At 37.7% G+C, this 20,444-nt stretch overlaps 2 protein-coding genes across 4 annotated transcripts in view; both read left to right on the top strand.

Moving 5' to 3' along the window:
- The window catches only part of LOC113676813 (cubilin), a 79,247-nt gene extending 68,522 nt beyond the window's left edge, over nt 1-10,725 (top strand). The window contains exons 10-13 of one of the 2 annotated variants that reach the window (XR_016182624.1): nt 7,656-7,697; nt 7,969-8,127; nt 8,522-8,556; nt 10,619-10,725. The gene's annotated coding sequence lies outside the window, so the exon portion shown is untranslated. Of the gene's footprint in view, nt 1-7,655; nt 7,698-7,968; nt 8,128-8,521; nt 9,512-10,618 lie in introns of those variants that run through there. The other variant, XR_016182623.1, reaches the window with a different exon arrangement.
- On the top strand, nt 431-15,915 carry LOC149034889 (dorsal-ventral patterning tolloid-like protein 1). 2 transcript variants are annotated; one of them, XM_089192803.1, is made up of 5 exons: nt 431-605; nt 12,552-12,581; nt 12,768-13,154; nt 14,002-14,442; nt 15,677-15,915. In XM_089192803.1, the coding sequence occupies exons 1-5, from the start codon at nt 572-574 to the stop codon at nt 15,772-15,774; spliced, it is 990 nt and encodes a 329-aa protein (XP_089048929.1). In that variant the 5' UTR covers nt 431-571; the 3' UTR covers nt 15,775-15,915. The 2 variants fall into 2 exon arrangements, with proteins under 2 accessions (XP_089048929.1, XP_089048928.1); XM_089192802.1 differs by lacking the exon at nt 431-605 and adding an exon at nt 10,479-10,768.
- Nucleotides 15,916-20,444: the final 4,529 nt, after the last annotated feature.

The raw sequence follows: 20,444 nt of genomic DNA, 5'->3' as shown, positions 1-20,444 counted from the left end.
AACTCTTTGTTATTTTGACGAAAACTAAAAACTAAATGCTAAAAAACTGAAAATCCGCAAACCGCAGTGAACACCAAAACCGAAAAACCGAGGTTTTCTAGTAAACCGAAAATCGCAATGCTCTCTCGCTAAGAGGAGGAGCGCTCATTGGAAGGAGAATGCTTAATCAAGGGGGGCGCTTTTTTTTATCCTGTTCTGTAACCCGCTGTAGTTCAAGCTTAAAAAGTTATAATTAAAGTGGCAAAGTGTAACCCGGTTTTCATTGTAACCCTGCCATCTGAGAAAGTGAGAGACAAGGCGGGGGGGAGGGGGGGGGGAAGGGAGGTGGGGGAAAGGGCGAGCGTGACGGGAGAGCGTGAGCGTGGGCTCATATTCGAGGAATACGGAGTTGTATTTGACGTCCAGGTTCTCTCCAGACTTTGTTCGTTCTGTCTACTCTCAGTGTGTTTTCACAGGTCTGCAGTTAAACAGAAAACACAAGCTTATCTCGCTCAGTTGATTTAGACCTCGTCGATTACTCAATGTGAAGAAGAGCGAGCATCTTAAGACAGCGATCAGTTTGAATACCGTCATGATTTCCGCCTGGATCGTGGTTACTCTTTCTGGTGAGTGAGAATTCTTCTATACGAATGATTAATACTGTTGTCACTTCACAAATCATACGTACAACAAAGGCATCTAGAAGTCAGATCTGTTTGGTTTTACAGGCCAGAAGTTTTTGTTATCCTTCTGTTCTTGACATCGCTATGTCTTATGACTTCTAATGTGCATTTTTAGTTCGTAATTTAATCTCACTTAACCTCAGTGTCTCATTGTTCTTCCCACATTATTTTCCTCTTCCTTAGGGTTAGCTTAGTGTTCGCGGTCCCACTTTTTCATCGATCCGGTTGAAAACTTTCTTTCAAGAGGTTCTTAGTTTAACGTCTCAAAATTTTAATTTACAAAGATTTTTCTTTATATCAATTCGTACGTCACGAGAATTAACCCTAATGTAATTTAATTCAATTCAATTTTATTTAAACTCACTCGAATACAGGGTATTATAGAAGATTGTAATAATTACAGTAGCGTTACAAGCATCAATATAAAGAATACAATATAATAAGAAAATGAAAAACGAAACCAAAATAACTTACAATTCATTGTTACTAAAGATATCTTGGATATAAAGAAGGACAGGAAGAAAAGAATAATTAAGAGACGATGTCAGCATCCATCGCGCAAATTTGAAATGTTGTGGCAAGTCGCCCAAAATTCGTTTTCCCTCCTACTTTCATATTTTGTAGCCCAATATGTTCTAATAATTGTGGTGTAGTTTTTTTTGCGAAAATATATTTTAGTTTTCGAGAAATAACTTTTTTCGTTCGACCGCTCAAATTTATGTTAGTTACAAAGTTATGTGACCTCATGTAACGAATGTACTAGACCTACGGTATTTATGTAAACGTAATCCTTTGTTTTATCATCTAAACTTAATCCCCTGTCGTTATTGAAGCTGCCAAAGAAATATTTATTTTTTGGTGAGTATTTTTGTCCGACATACTTTTCCTATGTCGAAAAGTAGCATCAAAACAAAGACAGTTTTAACAATGACCGATATAACACAATCTACTGAGCTTCAAGCTTTTAAAAGACCAAAGGATGGTTATAAAGTTATTGTAAAAATTTCCTTGTGTATTTGTGTTGTTCTATCTTGAGACGAACTCAGAGTCCGGCAAAATGTACTTGATAGCGACTATGAAATGTTCATGGTGCGCCTACTTGTCGCCACCGTTAAATAAAACAAAGGACTATGTTCACAGAAATGCCGTAGGTCTAGTACATTCGTTACATGAGGTCACACAACTCGTGTAATATTCACGGTGAAAATTTGCATATTTGAGCGGTCGAACGAAAAAAATTATTTCTCGAAAACTAAAATATATTTTTACAAAACAACTACACCACAATTATTAGAACATATTGGCTACAAAATATAAAAGTAAGAGGGGAAACAAATTTGGGGGACTTACCGCTGTTTGTTTGATGCATGCTGACATTAGCTCTTAAATACTATGTTAATTGTGTGGAGTTTGGGACACCCAAATAGTTCTAGGAACTAATCAAGTGGGTGTCCCAAAGTAAATAATTAAATAAAAAGGAATACAGTATTAATAACAATTTAAATAAAAAAGTATTACTTTTGATACAAACTACTAAGATTTAAAATTTATTTACAAACTATTTAAGAATTAATGACACTATTATAACCGTCAATCATAGAATTCTTTATATTTTCATGAAATCTGAAAAAGGGAGTGATTTGTTTAACATTAATTGGTGATGAATTCCAGAGTGTGGTACCAGTATAACGAAGAGAACGAATACCACATTGAGTTGTTTGAACTGGATTTACCAACAGATTCTCTTTCAGTGATTGATGTGTATAAAATGAATGAACAGAAGATATTGGCTTAAAGTAATCAGTAAAACAAGGAGGAGTTATTTTGTGAGACCACTAATAGACAAAAGAAAGAATCTCAAAATGAATTATATCAGAAAATTTGAAGAGGTTCAGAGATTTTAGCAGTGGTTCTGAATGTGATACAGATTCAAAAAATGTTACAATTCTGACTATACACTTTTGAAAATTAATCACTGGCTTTAAATAAGTTGGATATGTTATTAACCCCAAACTGGGATAACATAAGTGAGAAAGAGCTGGATTAGTGAATAGTAAAGCATACAAAGTATATCAAAGCCAACATAGTACCTCAATTTTGAGAAGATTTCTACAGTTTATGACAGTTTTAGGCAAAGTTTATCAATATGATTCTTCCATGTCGGATTTTAGTTAAAGGTAACACCTAGATATTTAACTGTGGAAACTTGTTGGATATTCACACCATTAATCTTTAAACTAAGTAACTTGTGTGGTTTCAATTTTTAGAACGAAAGAGAATAAAATTAGTTTTAAGAATACTACGTGCTAGTCTGCTAGATTTCATCCATGCACTCAACAACTGATCTAGCTCATGATTTAACTTTGTTTCGAGATCATTAAGGTTCCTATAAGAGCAATATATGTTAGTTTCATCAGCAAATAGGTGAAAGGTAAGGAATTTTGAGGCATCAGGCAAGTCATTTATTTATAACAACAACAATAAAGGACCAAGAACAGATCCTTGAGGAACCCCACTAGTAGCAGATAGGAAATCAGAGTCATGCCCATTGATACCCACAAATTGTTCTCTGTTGGATACTGATAAGATTGAAACTAATCATAGACTTACCTCTTACTCTACAAGATGCAATTTCAACAAAAGAATAGAATGAATTACTGTATCAAAGGCTTTTTTGAATCAATGAAAATACCACAGCCAAACTCATTGTTGTCAATTGAGTAACAAAGAGATTGAGTGATACTTATGAGTGAGTGATTAGTTGAACACTTCTGCCTTAAGCCAAACTGAAGTGAGTAGAAAATATTATGACATTCAAGATAACCATAGAGGTGCTTATACATAGCTTTTTCATATATTTTGCTAAAAACAGGTGGCACTGATATTGTTCTTTATTGCAACTGGCATAACTTTTGGCAATTTAAGTTAATTTGGAAAAATGCCACAGAGGAAATAATCATCATTTGATATCTTTGACAACACTTTTCCTGAATTTCTTGTGAAGATATATCAGATTTGGATCTGGTTGCTTACTTTTCATAATCTGGGAATAGAGCTTATGACTGTATCTTATCTTAGCAAGTATGTCTTTTGTGATCCATGCTTTAGTAGATAATTTTATTTCATGCTTTGAGAGCTTCCTGCATGGTGCATGACAGTTAATAAACTGGGAGATTTGATCATTCATAAAAAACATCAAATTTAGTGCTAGCATCTAAATTATTATTAAAAATGTTAGCCCAATCAAGAAGTGAGAAATCATTGATAAATTTTTCTTCTTCAAACTTAGAATAATCAATTTTATAATAGTTTAGAGTTTTACAATTTACCTTAACATTATCTAAAATCAAAAATTGGGGAAGATGATCGAAGATTCTTAGGTCTAAGTTACACTATAGTAGCATTTGCAGCATAAGTATTTGCAAATATGTTATCGATTAGGGTTGCAGATCTTTCAGTAATATGTGTTGGTTGTAAAATATAGGAAAGAAGAAAATAAGAGTTCAGCATTGGCAGGAAATCATTGGATTCCGGATGGCTTTTGCAGTTTAATAGGTTAATTATAATTAAGTCTCCCGTAAGGAAGATATTCTTATTTTCTTGTGATAACTGAGATAAAATTGACTCAAAATATTCCTTAAACCTTACAGGGTTGAAAGACGGGTGCTAATAGGCACAACAACAAAGGATATTTTTAGCTTTAGTGTTAATAATTTCAACCCAGATGGTTTCAATGCCCAATATTTGATCCTTTGAAATATGTTTTGGCAGGACTAAAAGATAATTAGAGTATTAGATTTCAAGGTATTAATGGAAAGTGTATTTTACTCTGATGCATATGTTGTGGTTCAATTTTATCCTTGGTTCAAATTTTATTTTCTTTTGTTTTGGGGTATTGCAATGTATGATAATGAGTTTGAAACAAAGGAAAATGAAATTTGAACCAAGGATAAAATTGAACCACGACACGTACATTGATTTTTATGCCCAAATACGGCGGAATGTAGATAAAGAAAGCGTCAACTTCAAGAGACATTTATTTCTGAAGTATGAGGAAATTAACTTTACTTCTGGGGACGTGAAAAATGATAAATTTGACGGTGACCCATCACTTTTTTCCCGTCACGCAAGCTAGTCTTGTAATGGGCCAGAAAACATGAAATGAAAAATAAAGACAAGAGAAAATTAGGGGCTCCTTGGAGCTTTCTCATGGCACGAGAAATGCCATCTCCTCTCAATATTGCGTGACGAACCTTTGGACACCAGTTGATCATTAACTTCTAGAGCGATGGCCCAATAACACAAATCTAAACCATATGCGTAATAATGAGGTTTGAAGTGACAGCAGAACATTGAAAAAACGTTGAACAATATGGCCAAATTGTTATATAAAATTCTATCTGTGCCCAAGCAAGTAATTGAATTTAATCGCCTTAAAGTTCTGACAAATATATTGGATTCAAGCAGCCAAACCAGAAGCGAAATAGCTCACATGGTAACTGCGTTAAAAAAAAATTAAAGGTCAAATCCAATGAAATATGTAAAACCTCAAAACATGGTAAATTGTGAAAAAAATGGCCAAATGAAGATACACGAAAATCAACCTGAAGACAAGAATTAAAATCGCTTACGCGTCGTGACAAAATGTTTCCATATCTATCGTTGGGACTGCTGTCCTTGCCGATTTTAACCCGTTTAAGACTTTGAAGCCCGTTTCCTTGCAGTTGAGCTTTCTTCTGTGCGTTTCCTCTTCGTTTGTGAGGTCTATAAAGGTGTATTCTGGTTAGGGTGAGGGTTCACCATAAAAATCAATTCAACGTGATCCCTTTGCTCGCGTCTGCTAAATTAAAACAATTGAAAATAAAACTTTTTTTGCAGGAAAATTCAAGTAAATGTAATGAGCGTCTTATAAACTTTAAAACATCTACACATTGTCTTTTAAAAGAGAGAATTTTACCGATTGAACAAGCGAATTATTTTCAGCTGAACGGAAGTAGTTATTTTTTTCAAAGCTTGCCGTACAGCAGACAGTAACTATTTTTTCAAACAGGCTTCTCGCCTGACCGTGAAAAAAAAAGCGTTCAAGTGGCCCAGAAAAAACGGTGTTTTTTTTCTTTTTTAATGCTCAAAGTTAAAAAATCAGCCGAGAACTTCTTGTGGCTTTAAATAGAAATATCGTAACCCAGGGAGCTTTCTCTCCTTTTCCCTTTTCCTCATTTGCATTTGGGATGGACTGTTTCTAATCCTTGAGTTGAGAAACGTTTTCACATGTTCATTCTTTGTATCTGTTGCAGCTGTCTCCCTGACTCTTGTGACAAGTGGTCGTAAGTATTGATAACCTTTTTATATTTCTGCATTTTAAACGGCGGTTTTGCAGTTTTGTATTTCAGTCCACAGCATTTCTCTTTACTACTAATAATATGGTGACAATAGTATAAAACACATTTTCAATTCTCTTTCTGCTGTAGTAAGAAATCAAAACAGTGACTTAAAGATGCTCTCCTTTTCAGCCTGCATCCCTCCTGGAGAATCCATTAATGCTTCTAATGGTCAAATTTCCAGCCCCAATTTTCCCAACAACTATGACGCAAACAGGATTTGTATCTGTTTTATACTGAAAACAACGACGGAATCCAAGAAATCGGAAATAATTCACTAATATTTTTTTCAAGTGTATTTTAACCGGAAGGAATTATGCTTCATATCAAGAGACCTTAAACGTGTCGAATCAGTTTTCGCAAAAAAAAAACTTAGCCTAAAGCGAGCTTTTATCAAAAGCTATTGAGTTCTATTCCTTCATTGAGGAATGAAAACATACAATTCATAAAAAAAGTGATATTCTAGACCCAGGCATGGCTGACGCTAGGTGTTACGGCGTTGCTAGTCCAGCTGCTCTTCATACAAGCCGGTCCAGCGAGTCAAATGCCCTAACTTCAGTGTTGCGTGAAGGTAGGTTTTCTTCCTTCTTCTTTATTTGGTTTTGGCAAAACAGTCTGCGCATGTCTGCACCATTCCAGTTGCCAAAGCTTCTAGACAAAAAGCTCGTGTTGCATTGCGGGACATTCTGCTTTTTGAATGCAATAAGCTTCAAGTGAAAAAGCTTATCGGCCGAGGATGTTTAGGAGAGGTTTTCTTATGGAATTTTGAAGAACAGAAAAGAAGCCGGCTGATGAAAAAACTAACTATAGCGCGCTTTGACGTCAGTGGATCGACTGAAAGGCCCTCAATTTTAAACTAACTTGTGCTGACTTGAAAGCATTGGGAAGAATCTAATAAATGAACATGGTTCTTATAGGCACTTAGTTCGCGTTTGATCACATCCTCTATCATTATTGATAAAGAAAATAAGGGGTCTTCAATTTCGGGTCTTCTTGGGTCTTCGTTTAGGGGTGTTTGATTGCACACTTCATCACATACAGAAATATTAAAACTGGAGCTGGATATCTCCGGCGAGAAACCATAAAAAGATCATGTTAAATAAAGAAAATAAATGGGTCCTTGTTTTCTTGTCTTCAACCCCACTCAGAGTCTGATCAGGGCTTGTTTGATTTTTTACTCGCAGATGAGACGTGCAAAACGGTTTCGGATTTCCGATATTCAGACCTTCAAAGATCGCATTGATGTGTTCTCTCCTAGTAAAGTTCCAGAAGGCGAGGCCATAGAACTGAGCATATTTTGTCTAAGTAAGTTCTTATAGATTAAACTTAGCAAGATGGGGAAGAGTACATTATCGATTACTTTCTTTCGATTTTATCCCAAAGGAAAACGCACAAGGTGCCAGTTGGTCAGTTAAAGATGAGAAATCTCGGGGGCACCTACAAAAATGGTGAGATTTGCTTTATTTTTATTGAAATATATTAGATATGTATTTACTTGCACCATGCGCAAAACAAAGTAAACCCAATGTTTAAATCTGGTAAATTAAAATATTAGTGAATTGATAGGATGTTATCAGACAGTTTAATTTTTTTGAAAACAAATATTTACCTATAGGTTCCTCCTGGATGGCTTTCAAAATTCCAACTACCATTGAGGGTAAGAAACTTTTTTTTGTTTTGTTTTTTAAGTCTACTAGCAATCCTTATTAATTCATGAATACTGAACTAAAACTGAAGTCCATAGAGGTATGATTTCTTTTCTTGATAAGTACATATACAGTTTGGTGAAAATACATCATTGATTATCACCATTATTGTGTTTTTTATGCTCAGTTTGCTTACATATATTTTGCAACTTTGTAGTTGCAAAAATTTGCTGTTCACTAACAACAAATTGATTTGCTCATTTGCTTTTTTTTTTTGTACAGTTCTCTGCCTCAGTAGAGTTGGATATCTAGAAGGGATATCTCACCAGCAGCCCAAAGTACTCTGAGCAGCAGTGGATTGCAAAAAAAATTGTTGCAGAGTATCCTTGTATGGCTAGCAGGATACTAAACTAAGTCGACTTGGAAAAACTGAATGGATTGGTATGGTTTAAAAATCTATTGCTTTGCCTCTTTTGCTTGTAGTGAAGAAGACAATTTTTTGGTGCCGAATCTCATTCCTTAAACTAAAAAGGTGCAAAATAATCACTCTCTCAATTTAGCTGATAGACTTTCTTTTAGGGATCTCAGACACTCGTGGGAGTATCAGAGGTCGTTATCTGGACGGATCTCAAGAAGTATTTTTCATGGTGCCATGTGTAGTACCGTAAATCACTTGGGAAGAAAAATTTCCGTGTCTCTGGTCCACAGGGGAGCGTTTCAGGAGGCAATCATCGCAATCAGGAACCTGCTCTCGACATCAGAATAAAATTTAAGATTGCAAAATCCTGGGGCGTCTAATGCTATCTTAATTTGAAACATTGATTGTTCTCAACAGTTAAAAGAACAGAAGTACATCTCCGAGTCATGAAGGTACTGAAATGGAAAAAGGCACCAAGGAAAATAACAATGGCTCTGCACCTGATAACTGAACATGATTTACAACAACTTAGAAGGCGGTGTGATCCTGGACCTGAAGTCTGGTGCCCGTTTAGGTCCAGGTCCTCCACGGTCTCCACCCTGCCACTCAATGTTTTTATTTTCTCCAATGCTTCGAGTTTAGCTTCTCAGCTGCACTCACAAAATAACCATCTTGTCAACTTCCTGTCAGTCGGGATTTTAAACCGGTTTATATCTATTTGGATTATTTGTTTCATTCTGTGTATATTAAGGCACTCAAAAGCCTCATTCAGGGAGGGGTCTAAATATTTTTTTCATCAAAGACCGCCGAAAACTGACTTAAACCAAATTCATCTACCAGTCACTTCACGGGATTGCAAGCTTGCAATGTTTTCAAGTCTTTCACCAACTAAGTTTGGCAGAGATTTAGGAGACTTGGCCCGAGGGATAGTATGGAGAAGATCGTGTCCATCTGCCCGTAGTTAGACTCTCCCCAGACCCTTAACAAAAAGTGTGGAAACATTGGAAAGCCCATTCACAAGTAACTTATTAGAGCAATTTTCAATTTAGTGTCGAAAGTAGTCAAGATTTCATTGATTATGCTTTACTTAGCTCTGTGATTCTGAGTCCAGGAAAGTCGCGCCACTCTCTCCACCAATCAGCTGCAAAACCAAAACCAATCACAATTTGGTCGTCCGCGTTTTCCCGCTAAATCCGAAAACCCTTTATTACTTTGACGAAAACCGGAAACCAAATGCTGAAAAACAGAAAACCCGTAAACCGCAATGAACACTAAAACCAAAAAACCCAAGTTTCTGGGCTAGTGATAAAACCCGAATAACGACCGAATACTGTGAATGTTGGCGAATAGTAAAAATAAATGAATTAATAATGAAATAAAAATAGAACTAGCCGTTCCTAACAGAAAGTGAAATGCTGTGAGCCTAGAACGACGAAAGCCCCATACGAGCTGATAAGGCAACTGGCGCACGACGCTTTCTAGCTAACGAATTCATACTTGCGCGTAGATCGTAATACTTGGATCATGTGGTATCAACATATTTGAAAAAAGATCAAGATGTGATTGCTACGAAGACGTCGATAAGCTTCTCCAGTCAAAAACACCAACATATATTCAGGGCACAGGCATCCCAAACTCTCGATTTGTGGTATTAAGTTACAGTAAACAACTCAATTAAAACACATACAACGAACATTTTCTTTAGTAGGAGAACCAAAATTAGGCTAACCCCGCAAAACACGACTCCAATTTCCTTCAAACTCCGCCAGATATCTTATTATCTTATTATAAAAATGAAAAACATAAGACTTGATTAATATATTATTGAACGTCTTGACCTCGGACACCTATAAAATGTCTTGCTATTGTCACACAAGTTACTACAGAAGAAAGCCATGCAAAGCGCGCAGTATATCTATACCAGAGCTTATTCGCAGCAGGTTAGGCACGAGTGTGCACTCTGTAGAGTGTTTTGTTTTGTACAATAAACGTCCTAGTCAGGTCAGTAGAAGACCGGGGTTGGTAACGCGACATGATATTCAGGGGCGCCTGACAAATAGAAGAACTTGATATTTTACCGAAAACTTAACAATCAATATATATTCGTCACTAATCGTGACTATTCGCTACTATTCGTCGCTATTCGCGACTATTCGTCACTATTTGCGACTATTCGCAGTATTCGGTGACTATTCGGGTTTTATCACCAGCCAAGTTTCTGGCATAAAAACCGAAAATCCCAATGCGCCGTCGCTAAGGAGAGGACCACTTAATAGAAGGAGGATGCGTAATCAAAGGGAGCGCTTATTTATCTCCTGTACTGAACCCGGTGTGATTGACGCTTAATTGAAGTGGGAGGGGAGGGGCGCTTATCAGAGCGTTAGACGTTATTCGAGGAATACGGACTCGTATTAAGGCTGAAAAACTGAAATCGTAAAATTGTAGTTGTTATTTGACGTCCAGGGTCTTGCCAGGCTTTTTTCGCTCTGTCGACTCTCAGTATGTTTTTCACAGGTCCACAGTTAAACAGAAAATACTCGCCCACCTCGCTCAGTTGATTTGGACCTTGTCGATTTTTCAATGTGAAGAGGAGCGAGCATCTAAAGACAGCGATCAGTTTGAATACCGTCATGATTCCCGTCTGGATCGTGGTTGCTATTTCTGGTGAGTGAGGATTTTTTCATGCGAATGATTTATTCTGTTGTCACTTCACTCATTATACGTGCAACGCAGGCATCTAGAAGTCAGATCTGTTTGGTTTTACAGGCCAGAAGTTTTTGTTATCATTCTGTTCTTGACTTCACCACGTTCTCCGACCTCTAATACGCATTTTTAATCCGTAATATAATCGCATTTAACCTTAGTGTCTTATTATTCTTCACACGTTGTTTTCCTCTTCCTCAGGGTTAGCTTGCTGTTCGCGGTCCCACTTTTTCATCGATCGAATCGAAAACTTACTTGCAGGAGGTTCTTATTTTACATCTCAAAATTTTTGTTTACAAAGATTTCGCACGAATATTAACCACCCTAAAGCTCATTGCGGAAATATTTGATCCTTTGAAATATGTTTGGTCAGGACTGGAAGATACTTGACATCCTTAGAGTATTAGATTGCAAGGTATTAATGGAAAGTGTATTTTACTCTCTCATGCAAAAATTGATTTTTATGCTCAAGTACGGCGTTGACTTAAAGAGGCATTTATTTCTGACGTATTACGAAATTGATGTCCGGCAACAGTTGATGATATATATGACTTCCGGAGACGTGGAAAATGATCACTTTGATGGTGACCCAATACTTTCGCCCGTCAAACAAGCTATTCTTGTAATTAGCCAAGAAAATTAAATGACAAATGAAGACAGGAAAAAATTAGGGGCTCCTTAGAGCTTCATTATGGCATGAGAACTGCTATCTCCTTCCAATATTGCGTGACGAACCCTTGAATGACCAGTTGATTATTAACTTTTAATGCGCTAGTCCAACTATATGTGTAATAACAACCGGCAAAAGAAGAGGTTTCAAGTTGCAGCCGACCATTAAAAAAAACATCACAGAATGAATATTCGATCTGTGCCTGAGCAAGTACTTAGATTTAACCACCCGACTAGTATATTGGATTCAAGCAGCCATACCAGAAGCGAAATAGCTCACAAGGTAATTGCGTGAAAAAAAATAAGGGTCAAATGAAATTTGTGGAACCTCAAGACATGGTAAATATGTGAGAAAAGATGGCCAAATGAAGATACACGAAAATCAACCTGAAGACAAGAATTAAAATTTCTTACGCGGCGCAACAATCTATTTCCATATCTATCGTTGGGATTGTTTTTTTCAGTGCCTACCGTAGAGAAGACAGTAATAATGTTAAACACTGAATTGTCAGACAATTGAGTCGTTTCACATTGGCCTCTCACCGAAGTGTAATAGAAAAAAATTTGCCTTGTAGAAAAATCGAATAGGTGTGATCGGCGAATCATAGAGATTGTGGGGGAAAATCTGGTCTCTAAAAGGGAGAGCATATTAACTTTTAATCAGCGAATTCGGAATTATACAGACCAGACCCAGACCTTCCTGGTTTTTTTGTTTTTTTACTCCTAATCGCTACCATCGCACTGTTTACTATTGCGCATCGTAACTGAACACCTGGAACGGGCTGGGTTACGATAAAATCCTTGAGAAAAGACCATTTTACAGCTTCGAGTCTGAAGGATCTCTTTGTCAATTATATCCTTTACATCTCTCATTCAAGTGGCTCAGAAAATACTAAGTTTTTTGTTGAATGCTCAAAGTTAAAAATCAGAACTTCTTGTGGCTTTAAATAGAAATATCGTAGCCCAGGGAGCTTTCTCTCCTTTTCCCTTTTCCTCATTTGCATTTGGGATGGACTGTTTCTAATCCTTGAGTTGAGAAACGTTATCACATGTTCATTCTTTGTATCTGTTGCAGCTGCCTCCGTGACTCCTGTGACAAGTGGTCGTAAGTATTGATAACCTTTCTATATTTCTGCATTTTAAACGGCGGTTTTGCAGTTTTGTATTTCAGTCCACAGCATTTCTTTGTACTACTAATAATTTGGTGACAATAGTATAAAACACATTTTCAATTCTCTTTCTGCTGTAGTAAGAAATCAAAACAGTGACTTAAGGATGCTCTCCTTTTCAGCCTGCATCCCTCCTGGAGAATCCATTACTGCTACTAGTGGTCACATTTCCAGCCCCAATTTTCCCAACAACTATGACGCAAACAGGATTTGTACCTGGAATATCACAGTACCCGCTGGGAAAATCATCAAACTAACCTTCTTGAACTTTACCCTGGTAGCAGGTGAAAACGATGACTGTGTTGGAGCGGCAGCAAATAGTGCCCGAGTCTTTATCACAAACGTTGCCTCTCATGGAGGAAAACCTAATGACTTTAAGATCTGTGGTCAAAAGCTTCCCCATCCTGTGTACTCCGAGGGAAATGTCATTCAAGTGAGATTTGAATCGCTCACCGGCCTTGTAAACAAAGGGTTCAATGCAACCTTTCAGGCAATAGATGGAGATTCACGTAAGAGCTTTTTCTTCAGGTGTAGTTTATGAAACATGTATAGAAGTGTACTGAGCATGTACTCTATTGAAGTAAGCGAGAATTTTGTTGAGTATAACCTGAAAATAATGAGGTAGACAATCTATGAACAGCTATAGTCTGTAGAAAGAAAATTGAATGTATTCAAGCCTTTCACTCGGACGCAAGCTTTTTATATTCCATGTCGGTTACACTGATATATGTTTAAACTCGTCAACATACGGAAAAGGAGCTGTAGACTGTATTGGAAATCAACCAGTTAACCACAGTGGAGTGTAAGTAAGTAAGTAGAGAAAACAACTTTGGTACATCTAAGAGATCGTATCAAGTGACACCGCTTGTTTGCTGCTTAACTGCCACAAAAAATTAATAAAAGACATATACTCTTCTCTTCTACTTATTAAGGAACAGTAATTAATCATCACCACGAAGGGGAGGGGGGATGGAGCATTTTGGTTGCTTACCAACAAAATTTACCCGATCTCTGATATTCTGTAATATTCTTATATTCCGCCCTTAGTGGCAGCTAATTGGCAGTCAACTTTGTAATGTTTCCCATTTAAACTCTGTTGGCGACGACTAACCCATCTACTCCACCTCAAAACCATGATAGTTTCCCCACAAAACTCCCTTCATCCCTTCCCCGGGCTATCAGATAGCAGGTTCCTTACTACATTGGTCTGAGATCACCATCTTCAATATATTTTTTTTGTGCAATTGTGCACTGCCCAAAGTCAATCTCCTTTTTGAGTGCCATATGCGTAGCTTCTCTTCCACATCAATCCATGATTAGTCTCCCACATTCACATAGGCATTGTCTTTTTTACAGTTTGTCCAAGGGAAGCAATTCCTCTCTCAGGCAGCGGCAAAATAAGCAGCACCAACTACCCAAAGAGTAATTACACTGCTTCCAGAAACTGTACCTGGAAAATTACCGCACCAGTTCACAAAAAGATACAGTTTGAGTTTACTGACTTTGCCTTAAGCGAGTGTTCAGCCAGTCCTTGTTCGGACTCTTGTTCTTATGTGGAGCTTTATGATGGTGGGTCAACAGGTTCGCCCTTACTGGGGCGATTTTGTCAGGGGTCGCCACGGAATGAGCTTCAGTTCTCGACTGGAAACCAATTGTCTGTGATGTTTCATCCTGGGCAAACAGTTGCTCGTGGATTTGAAGCAGAATTTTCAACAGAGACAAAAGCGACGAACGAAACAACAACAAGTACTGAATCAAAAATAAGAACTGATTCAAAAATGGCAACTACGACGAGTTGTAAGTACTCTGTAAACTTTCTTTGCACTGAATATTTCAGATTAATCAGACGTTTGTTTTAATTAGAACAATTAAACCGCAGTCACCAACCTCTTTCATCGTCTTAACCCTGAAATTATCTTGAAATGCTTTGCTCTTTCAGTGACTGGTTCCAAATAAGAGACAACATGTAAGCTCTGCCAAACATCCTTGATTACTTTTTTACAATTGCAATAGTGTGTTACGTTCAATGAACAAAATAATGTTGGTGGCTGGGGGGTACTTAGCTTTCAAAGAAAATATTTAATATACAAAGACGTTTTTATTTTAACTATCTTATTTCGAAGTAACAAATCTCGGTTCTCGCCAAAAGTACCTTAACCCTTAAAACGACCCTGTTCTTTGTGAGCCCATTACAGGATGACAATCAGTTCTTTGAAATGATTCATAAGTGCGATAAATCCAAGGGGTGGGGTGAGGTTTGTTGACGACCTTCTATATTAAGTGACTGAGATTATTAGAGATCTTTAACCTACATATCTTTGACAATCAATGATCATGATATGCTATTACTTAAGTAAGCAGTTCTTAAAGACTTTCTAAACAATTTCAATTATTTGTAGTGCCAAAGAAATCCTTATCGGCAGGTGCCTCCGTAGTATAGCATTGGGTAGTGTGGCTTTTGTTCTACTCGTCTTTATAATGGTTTACTCTTGCCATCGTCACGGTGAGTCCGTTCGCTTCCTTTCCTTATGTGAGAAGGGTATGATGCAACAATCACCTCCCAGTTCGTCCTGTGCTGGGTAGGATACCTTACTTTTGAGATTTCTTATGACGACGATAGATGATTAGGCCGGTCTACTCCTTGAAATTTCTTTGAGGGGTGCTAAAAGTTTTAGTGGAGAGAACTAGTGGGCTGCATTAGAGGGCTCTACGAAGTCTCGCATTTGCCGTTCCTCAGGGGATCGTAGACACTTCCGGAAGTGTTAGAGGTCTTTATCTGGGCGGATTTTAAGAAATATTTTCGTAGTGCCAAACGTGGTACCCGCTATTATTTGGGAAGAAACTCTCTATGTCTTTAATCCTCGGGAGAGTTTTAATGGAGGCAATTGGCATGGGAAGTAAACCATTCATAGCGGTACCAAAATTCGAACCGTATTCCTCTCTTGGGATTCTGCCCTCAAACCTGCTCTCGACGTTAGAATAAATTGAAGAGTGCAACATCCCGTAATTTGAAACATTGCTTATTCAACAGTTAAAAAGAACAAGAGAATCATTTCTCCGAGTAACGAAGGCACTGAAATGGAAGAAAACCAGCAAAGAAATAAAAACGGATTTGCACCCAACACTTGAACATGAGTTACGACAACCCAGAAGGCGGTGGGTGTGGTCGAGTGGTTACACTGCTAGACTCGAAATGCTCGTTCACGTCCAGGTCCTCCACGGTCTCCACCTTGCTACTCAACGATTTATTTTCTCCGTTGCTTCGAGTTCAACTCTTCAGATGCACTCTTACAATAACCAACTGGTGTGCTTCCTGTCAGTTGGGATTCTAAACCAGTTTACAATTATTTGGATCAATTGTTTCATTCCATGCATATTTAGGCCCTAAAAAGCCTCATTGGGTTGTAGTCAATTGATTTTTTTCCTCGATGACCGCCGAAAAACTCAAGCGAGCTCACCTACTAGCCGCTTTACGGGATTGTGGGCTCACAATCTTTTCCATTTTGAGGGAGGAGTTTTCAGGGATAACAAAAGGGGATCACAACTCAAATCATCCCACCTTCCTTTTCCCTCAGGGGATGAATAATGAGCGGCCCTTTTGAGTCATTTCCACAACGGACACAGTAATTCTTCTGCCCTATGTCATGACACCAATTAACAATTGGTTCATACATCAGCGTGCGTTCATCGAGATATGAAGCACGCGGGAAGTTTGGAGAGCACGAAAGATGCGTAAGAGTTGCTCGAGGCGTAGCCGAGGGATCTCGAGGGATATGTTTGCTGACGTCATGAGCGTGCACAATAAGAATATGAAGCATGCTCGCGCAATTGAATTTGATTAGACAAATTTACTAGCTATGTTATAAAACGATTTGATGGATGATTTATCCAGTGAGGTTTAATTGGGTGAAACTAACAGATTGTGCGAAAGTACGACAATAGCCCGTAGTTGTCATTTAACCTGGTTCGCCTGGGCTCACAGTACATGTTTGTATAATTCGATGTTTAAAGTACAATAAAGTAGTTTTCAATTGAATTGTTTCGCTTTATTTCTTACTGAAATTGGCCATAATACCTTGCACCACTACCCTTACCGCTTCCTTTCGGCGATGTACGTTGGATAACAATTGTTGAATATTCTTCAGTATAATGTAAAAAAGGTGTGAACAAGTCTGACCCCAGGATTCTGTAAAACATCCATACTTGACTAGTTTACACTATTATTTGTATGCTGTGGCTTAATGGTAGCGTGGTGCTTCTTGCGCAACATCGATGGAGCTGATATCCCAAAGTCTGTGTCGAACTCTCTAAACTAAAGCGTTCCTCAAGTATGACAAGACAAACTTTATTATTTCATACTGACCTCATGTTTTCTTATTAAGTACACTAATAACTTGAACCGTTTCAACGGTTTATAGAAAGAATATAAATTAAAGAGCAGGTGGAGGGGTTTTCCTGGAAGAGAGGCTTGTTAGAAACTTTTCTCACGTGGAGGACTTACTAGAAAGAGAAGGGAACAAGAGGATGTTCAGGGCACATGTTCAGGGCACATGTTCAGGGCACATGTTCAGGACACATGTTCAGGGCATATCTATAATCTCTTGGGAATTTTTAGTTAAAAATTCCCAGCGGTCTAACCAGTGAAAGCCTGTGAAATTTTGGTGTTGCTCCTGTCTTACAAGATGCCATGCCATACAGGCAGCTCCGTCGGTTAAAATCTGCAAGAAAGGTCTATTTTATAGGTTAGGATCGACAATTTCTCGAAAGTCGAAAGGATCTACCTTCACTTCACAGTAAACTCCAGCTCTCTCACCCACTTGAGAGGCGTCTAATGTGAGTTAGGATTACAATCCTGAGTGGCCTTCATTAATAACAAGTATTAAAAGTTTTCTTACCTACAGCATCCATATGGGAACACAACTGAGCTAAAAATCTTGCAATAAACTTGCGTCTCACAAAAAACCTTTAAATGCTAGCCTTAAACCAGTTTAAGAGATCAGGTGCTCAGAAAATACACGGAGGAGTCAGTTTTAATGGAGGCTCGTAGTCCAAAATTCAGCTGAGAATTCTCTGTGGTCTCACATAGAAACCATTACAATTTACAACTTCTAAGAGAAGTCGACAGGAGCTTTGTCCACTTTCCCCCTTGGCTCAGATAACATCGAACTTCCTTGCATTTGGGATGAACTGTTTCTAATCCTTGTATTTGTTGCAGTTGCCTCCTTGACTCTAGTGACAAGTGATCGTAAGTACTGATAATCTTTTTATATTTCTATATTTTAATGAATAGTTTTGTTTCGTATTTAAGTCGAAAGGATTTCTTACTTATTACTAACGATAATGATTGAGTTGGTGCGTAGCACATTTTCAATTCGACATTGCTAAAACTTTTATCATTTTTAAAGACATGATAACAACAAGTATAAAAAACAATTTTAAGTTCTTCATTATCCAGTTCTTTCGTCTACAGTAATAAATCGATAGAGTGACTAAAAACTCCTCTCTTTTTCAGCCTGCAACCCTACTGGAGAATCCATTAATGCTACTAGCGGTCACATTTCCAGCCCCAATTTTCCCGACAACTATTTAACTAACTGAAAATACTTTTAACATTAGTTAATAATTATTCACCGAAGTGGAGGTGAATAGTGGTGGATATTTACCGAGCCGAAAAGTGGCGAAGTGAATATCCAGCACTTTTACCCACAAAGACAGGTAACTAGTTATTATTCATTTTTTTACTATAAACCACACAGATAGCAAAAAATACGTTTACTCCTTACAATATACCGAAAAATGGTCGGAAATTAATTATTTGGCGCGCGATTTAGGTAACCGGTTAGGAGGTGAATGTTACTTGCTATTCAAAACCAAACCAGCCAATTAGGGCGCGAAAAACACTTTTCACTTGTGTGGTATTAATACTACTGAACTTAAAAAACAATTGATAAGAGGATAAAAAGTAGTTAGCTTTTTCAAGTTTAAAAAGCAAATATAAATTATTTGAATGGAATAGCTGATCTTTCGCCAAACGTGCCTTAACCCATTAAACAAACTCCATGTCGATAAGTTCATCCGGCAGGCTGACAATCAGTTCTTCCAAATATTTCGGTGGTGCGAGCGTTTGAACGTTTTAAGCTTGCGATCGTTTTGAATGGTTTATCCGACCGGCCATGTTTGATTTGGAGTTAGAGTGGCCAGTGGGGGTAAGGGGAAGGGGAAGGGTGAGAAAGGTGATTTTCACTCCCCTACCTCCCCTACCCCCTTCCTTATTTTTGACCGTTGATCGTCGACCGCCTCCTTGGTACAAATTTATTTTTCTCCCCACCGTTCCGCTGCCGTTAAAAACAAAGATGGCGGCCTTAAAAATACTGAGCACTCGCCCGCCAGAATTACGCCTGCTCTCCGGGCTAACGTAACATGGAATCTATTTGTTAAATAGATATAACCTGTATTCAGTGTAACAAGTCATGAGATTTACTATCTTTTTGTTATTTTTTTCAAAGGAATTTGATCGTATCTTTAATTATTTAGTATCGATTGACGTAAACATACCCACTGGAACCGGTTTGTTTTAATAAATAGATCATGCTTCTATAACATGATTGTCTGAGCATTTCTCTCTCTTTCTGTAATTTATGTTACCCGGCAACCAACAGTACATAGCAAGGGTTATTGTTTTCAGCACATGTTTTGCTTACAAGCCTTCTCCTGAATGGATTGAAACCTGTGATCCGGAAAAACTTCCGTCTGACGAATTTATTGTAAATATGGTTTGCGATATACGATATTTTTAAGAGTTTCAGGACTCCATATGTTGAGTAAGTATTCTAAATATGTAAATTCAAATAAATCGGACGTTCAATATATTTGCCCTTGCTTGCTGTATATTACTCTCATGACTGCTATGCACGATTGCATCCATACGAGAACTTGCACCAGCAAAGTCCAGCATATTGTGAAAATGGCGGAAATTTGAACGTAATCGAAAAAATTATTACAGGATTCGCAATTAGATCAGTTCAAGAACAAGGTTTGTTGGGTCATGAGTACTGTCGGTTGACAAAGAAAAAAGTTTTAGACTGCAGGTGGCACAAGAAAGGGGTAATAGAATTCAAGTTTATGAAGAAACCGTGTGCTATGTGCATGTGAAGTAGACTGAGGTCGAAAGGTTACATCATTTCTATTTTCGTCGACGGGAACGCGTTTGTTTTTTTTCGAGGTGTGGAGTTTCGTCGAGTGGAATACGCTGGCATCTCAGTGGTTGACAATTCCAAGATTCTCGGGGTTTTAAAGCACGCAGCAAAGCAATATGAATTCTATATGGGCATTGCAATTTTTTTGTGAGAATATGTAAGTGAATTTTAGTGACCAAAAGATACAATAGTCTTTGAGAAACGTGACCGAAGATGTGAACATCAATGGCTCTGATTTCAAATGTGTGATATTCCGATGGACAATAACAGAGGAGAAATATGGTTACCGCATATTGTTGTGATATCGTTTAATATTGTTCTGTTATCGTTCAATATTGTTCTGTTATCGTTCAATATTGTTCTTTTATCGTTCAATATTGTTCTGTTATCGTTCAATACTTTTGGCAAAGGGCTACTTGATTAACAGTCTTCCCCTCTGAACACGAAAGACTTCAAAGTTGTTTCAGCGGTTCTTCTTATCAAAATGATGTCCATTTCAAAAATAAAGTTTGACATGCATGCCGTCTCGGTACTGCTTCGCGGAATTTTGAACAAATTTTTTTTTTTCAATCTTTGTATTTCCAGTACTGTTTTAACCTAATC

This window comes from Pocillopora damicornis, chromosome 13 (assembly GCF_964200805.1).
Source record: "Pocillopora damicornis chromosome 13, jaPocDami1.2, whole genome shotgun sequence".
Lineage (NCBI taxonomy): Eukaryota > Metazoa > Cnidaria > Anthozoa > Scleractinia > Pocilloporidae > Pocillopora > Pocillopora damicornis.
This window is presented reverse-complemented; position numbering and strand designations above follow the sequence as displayed.

Coding starts and splice junctions, on each gene's coding strand:
- LOC149034889 (XM_089192803.1), top strand. CDS start 572: ATGATTTCCGCCTGGATCGTGGTTACTCTTTCTG. Junction 13,155..14,001: donor GGCAATAGATGGAGATTCAC/GTAAGAGCTTTT, acceptor TCTTTTTTACAG/TTTGTCCAAGGGAAGCAATT. Junction 14,443..15,676: donor AATGGCAACTACGACGAGTT/GTAAGTACTCTG, acceptor CTTATTCAACAG/TTAAAAAGAACAAGAGAATC.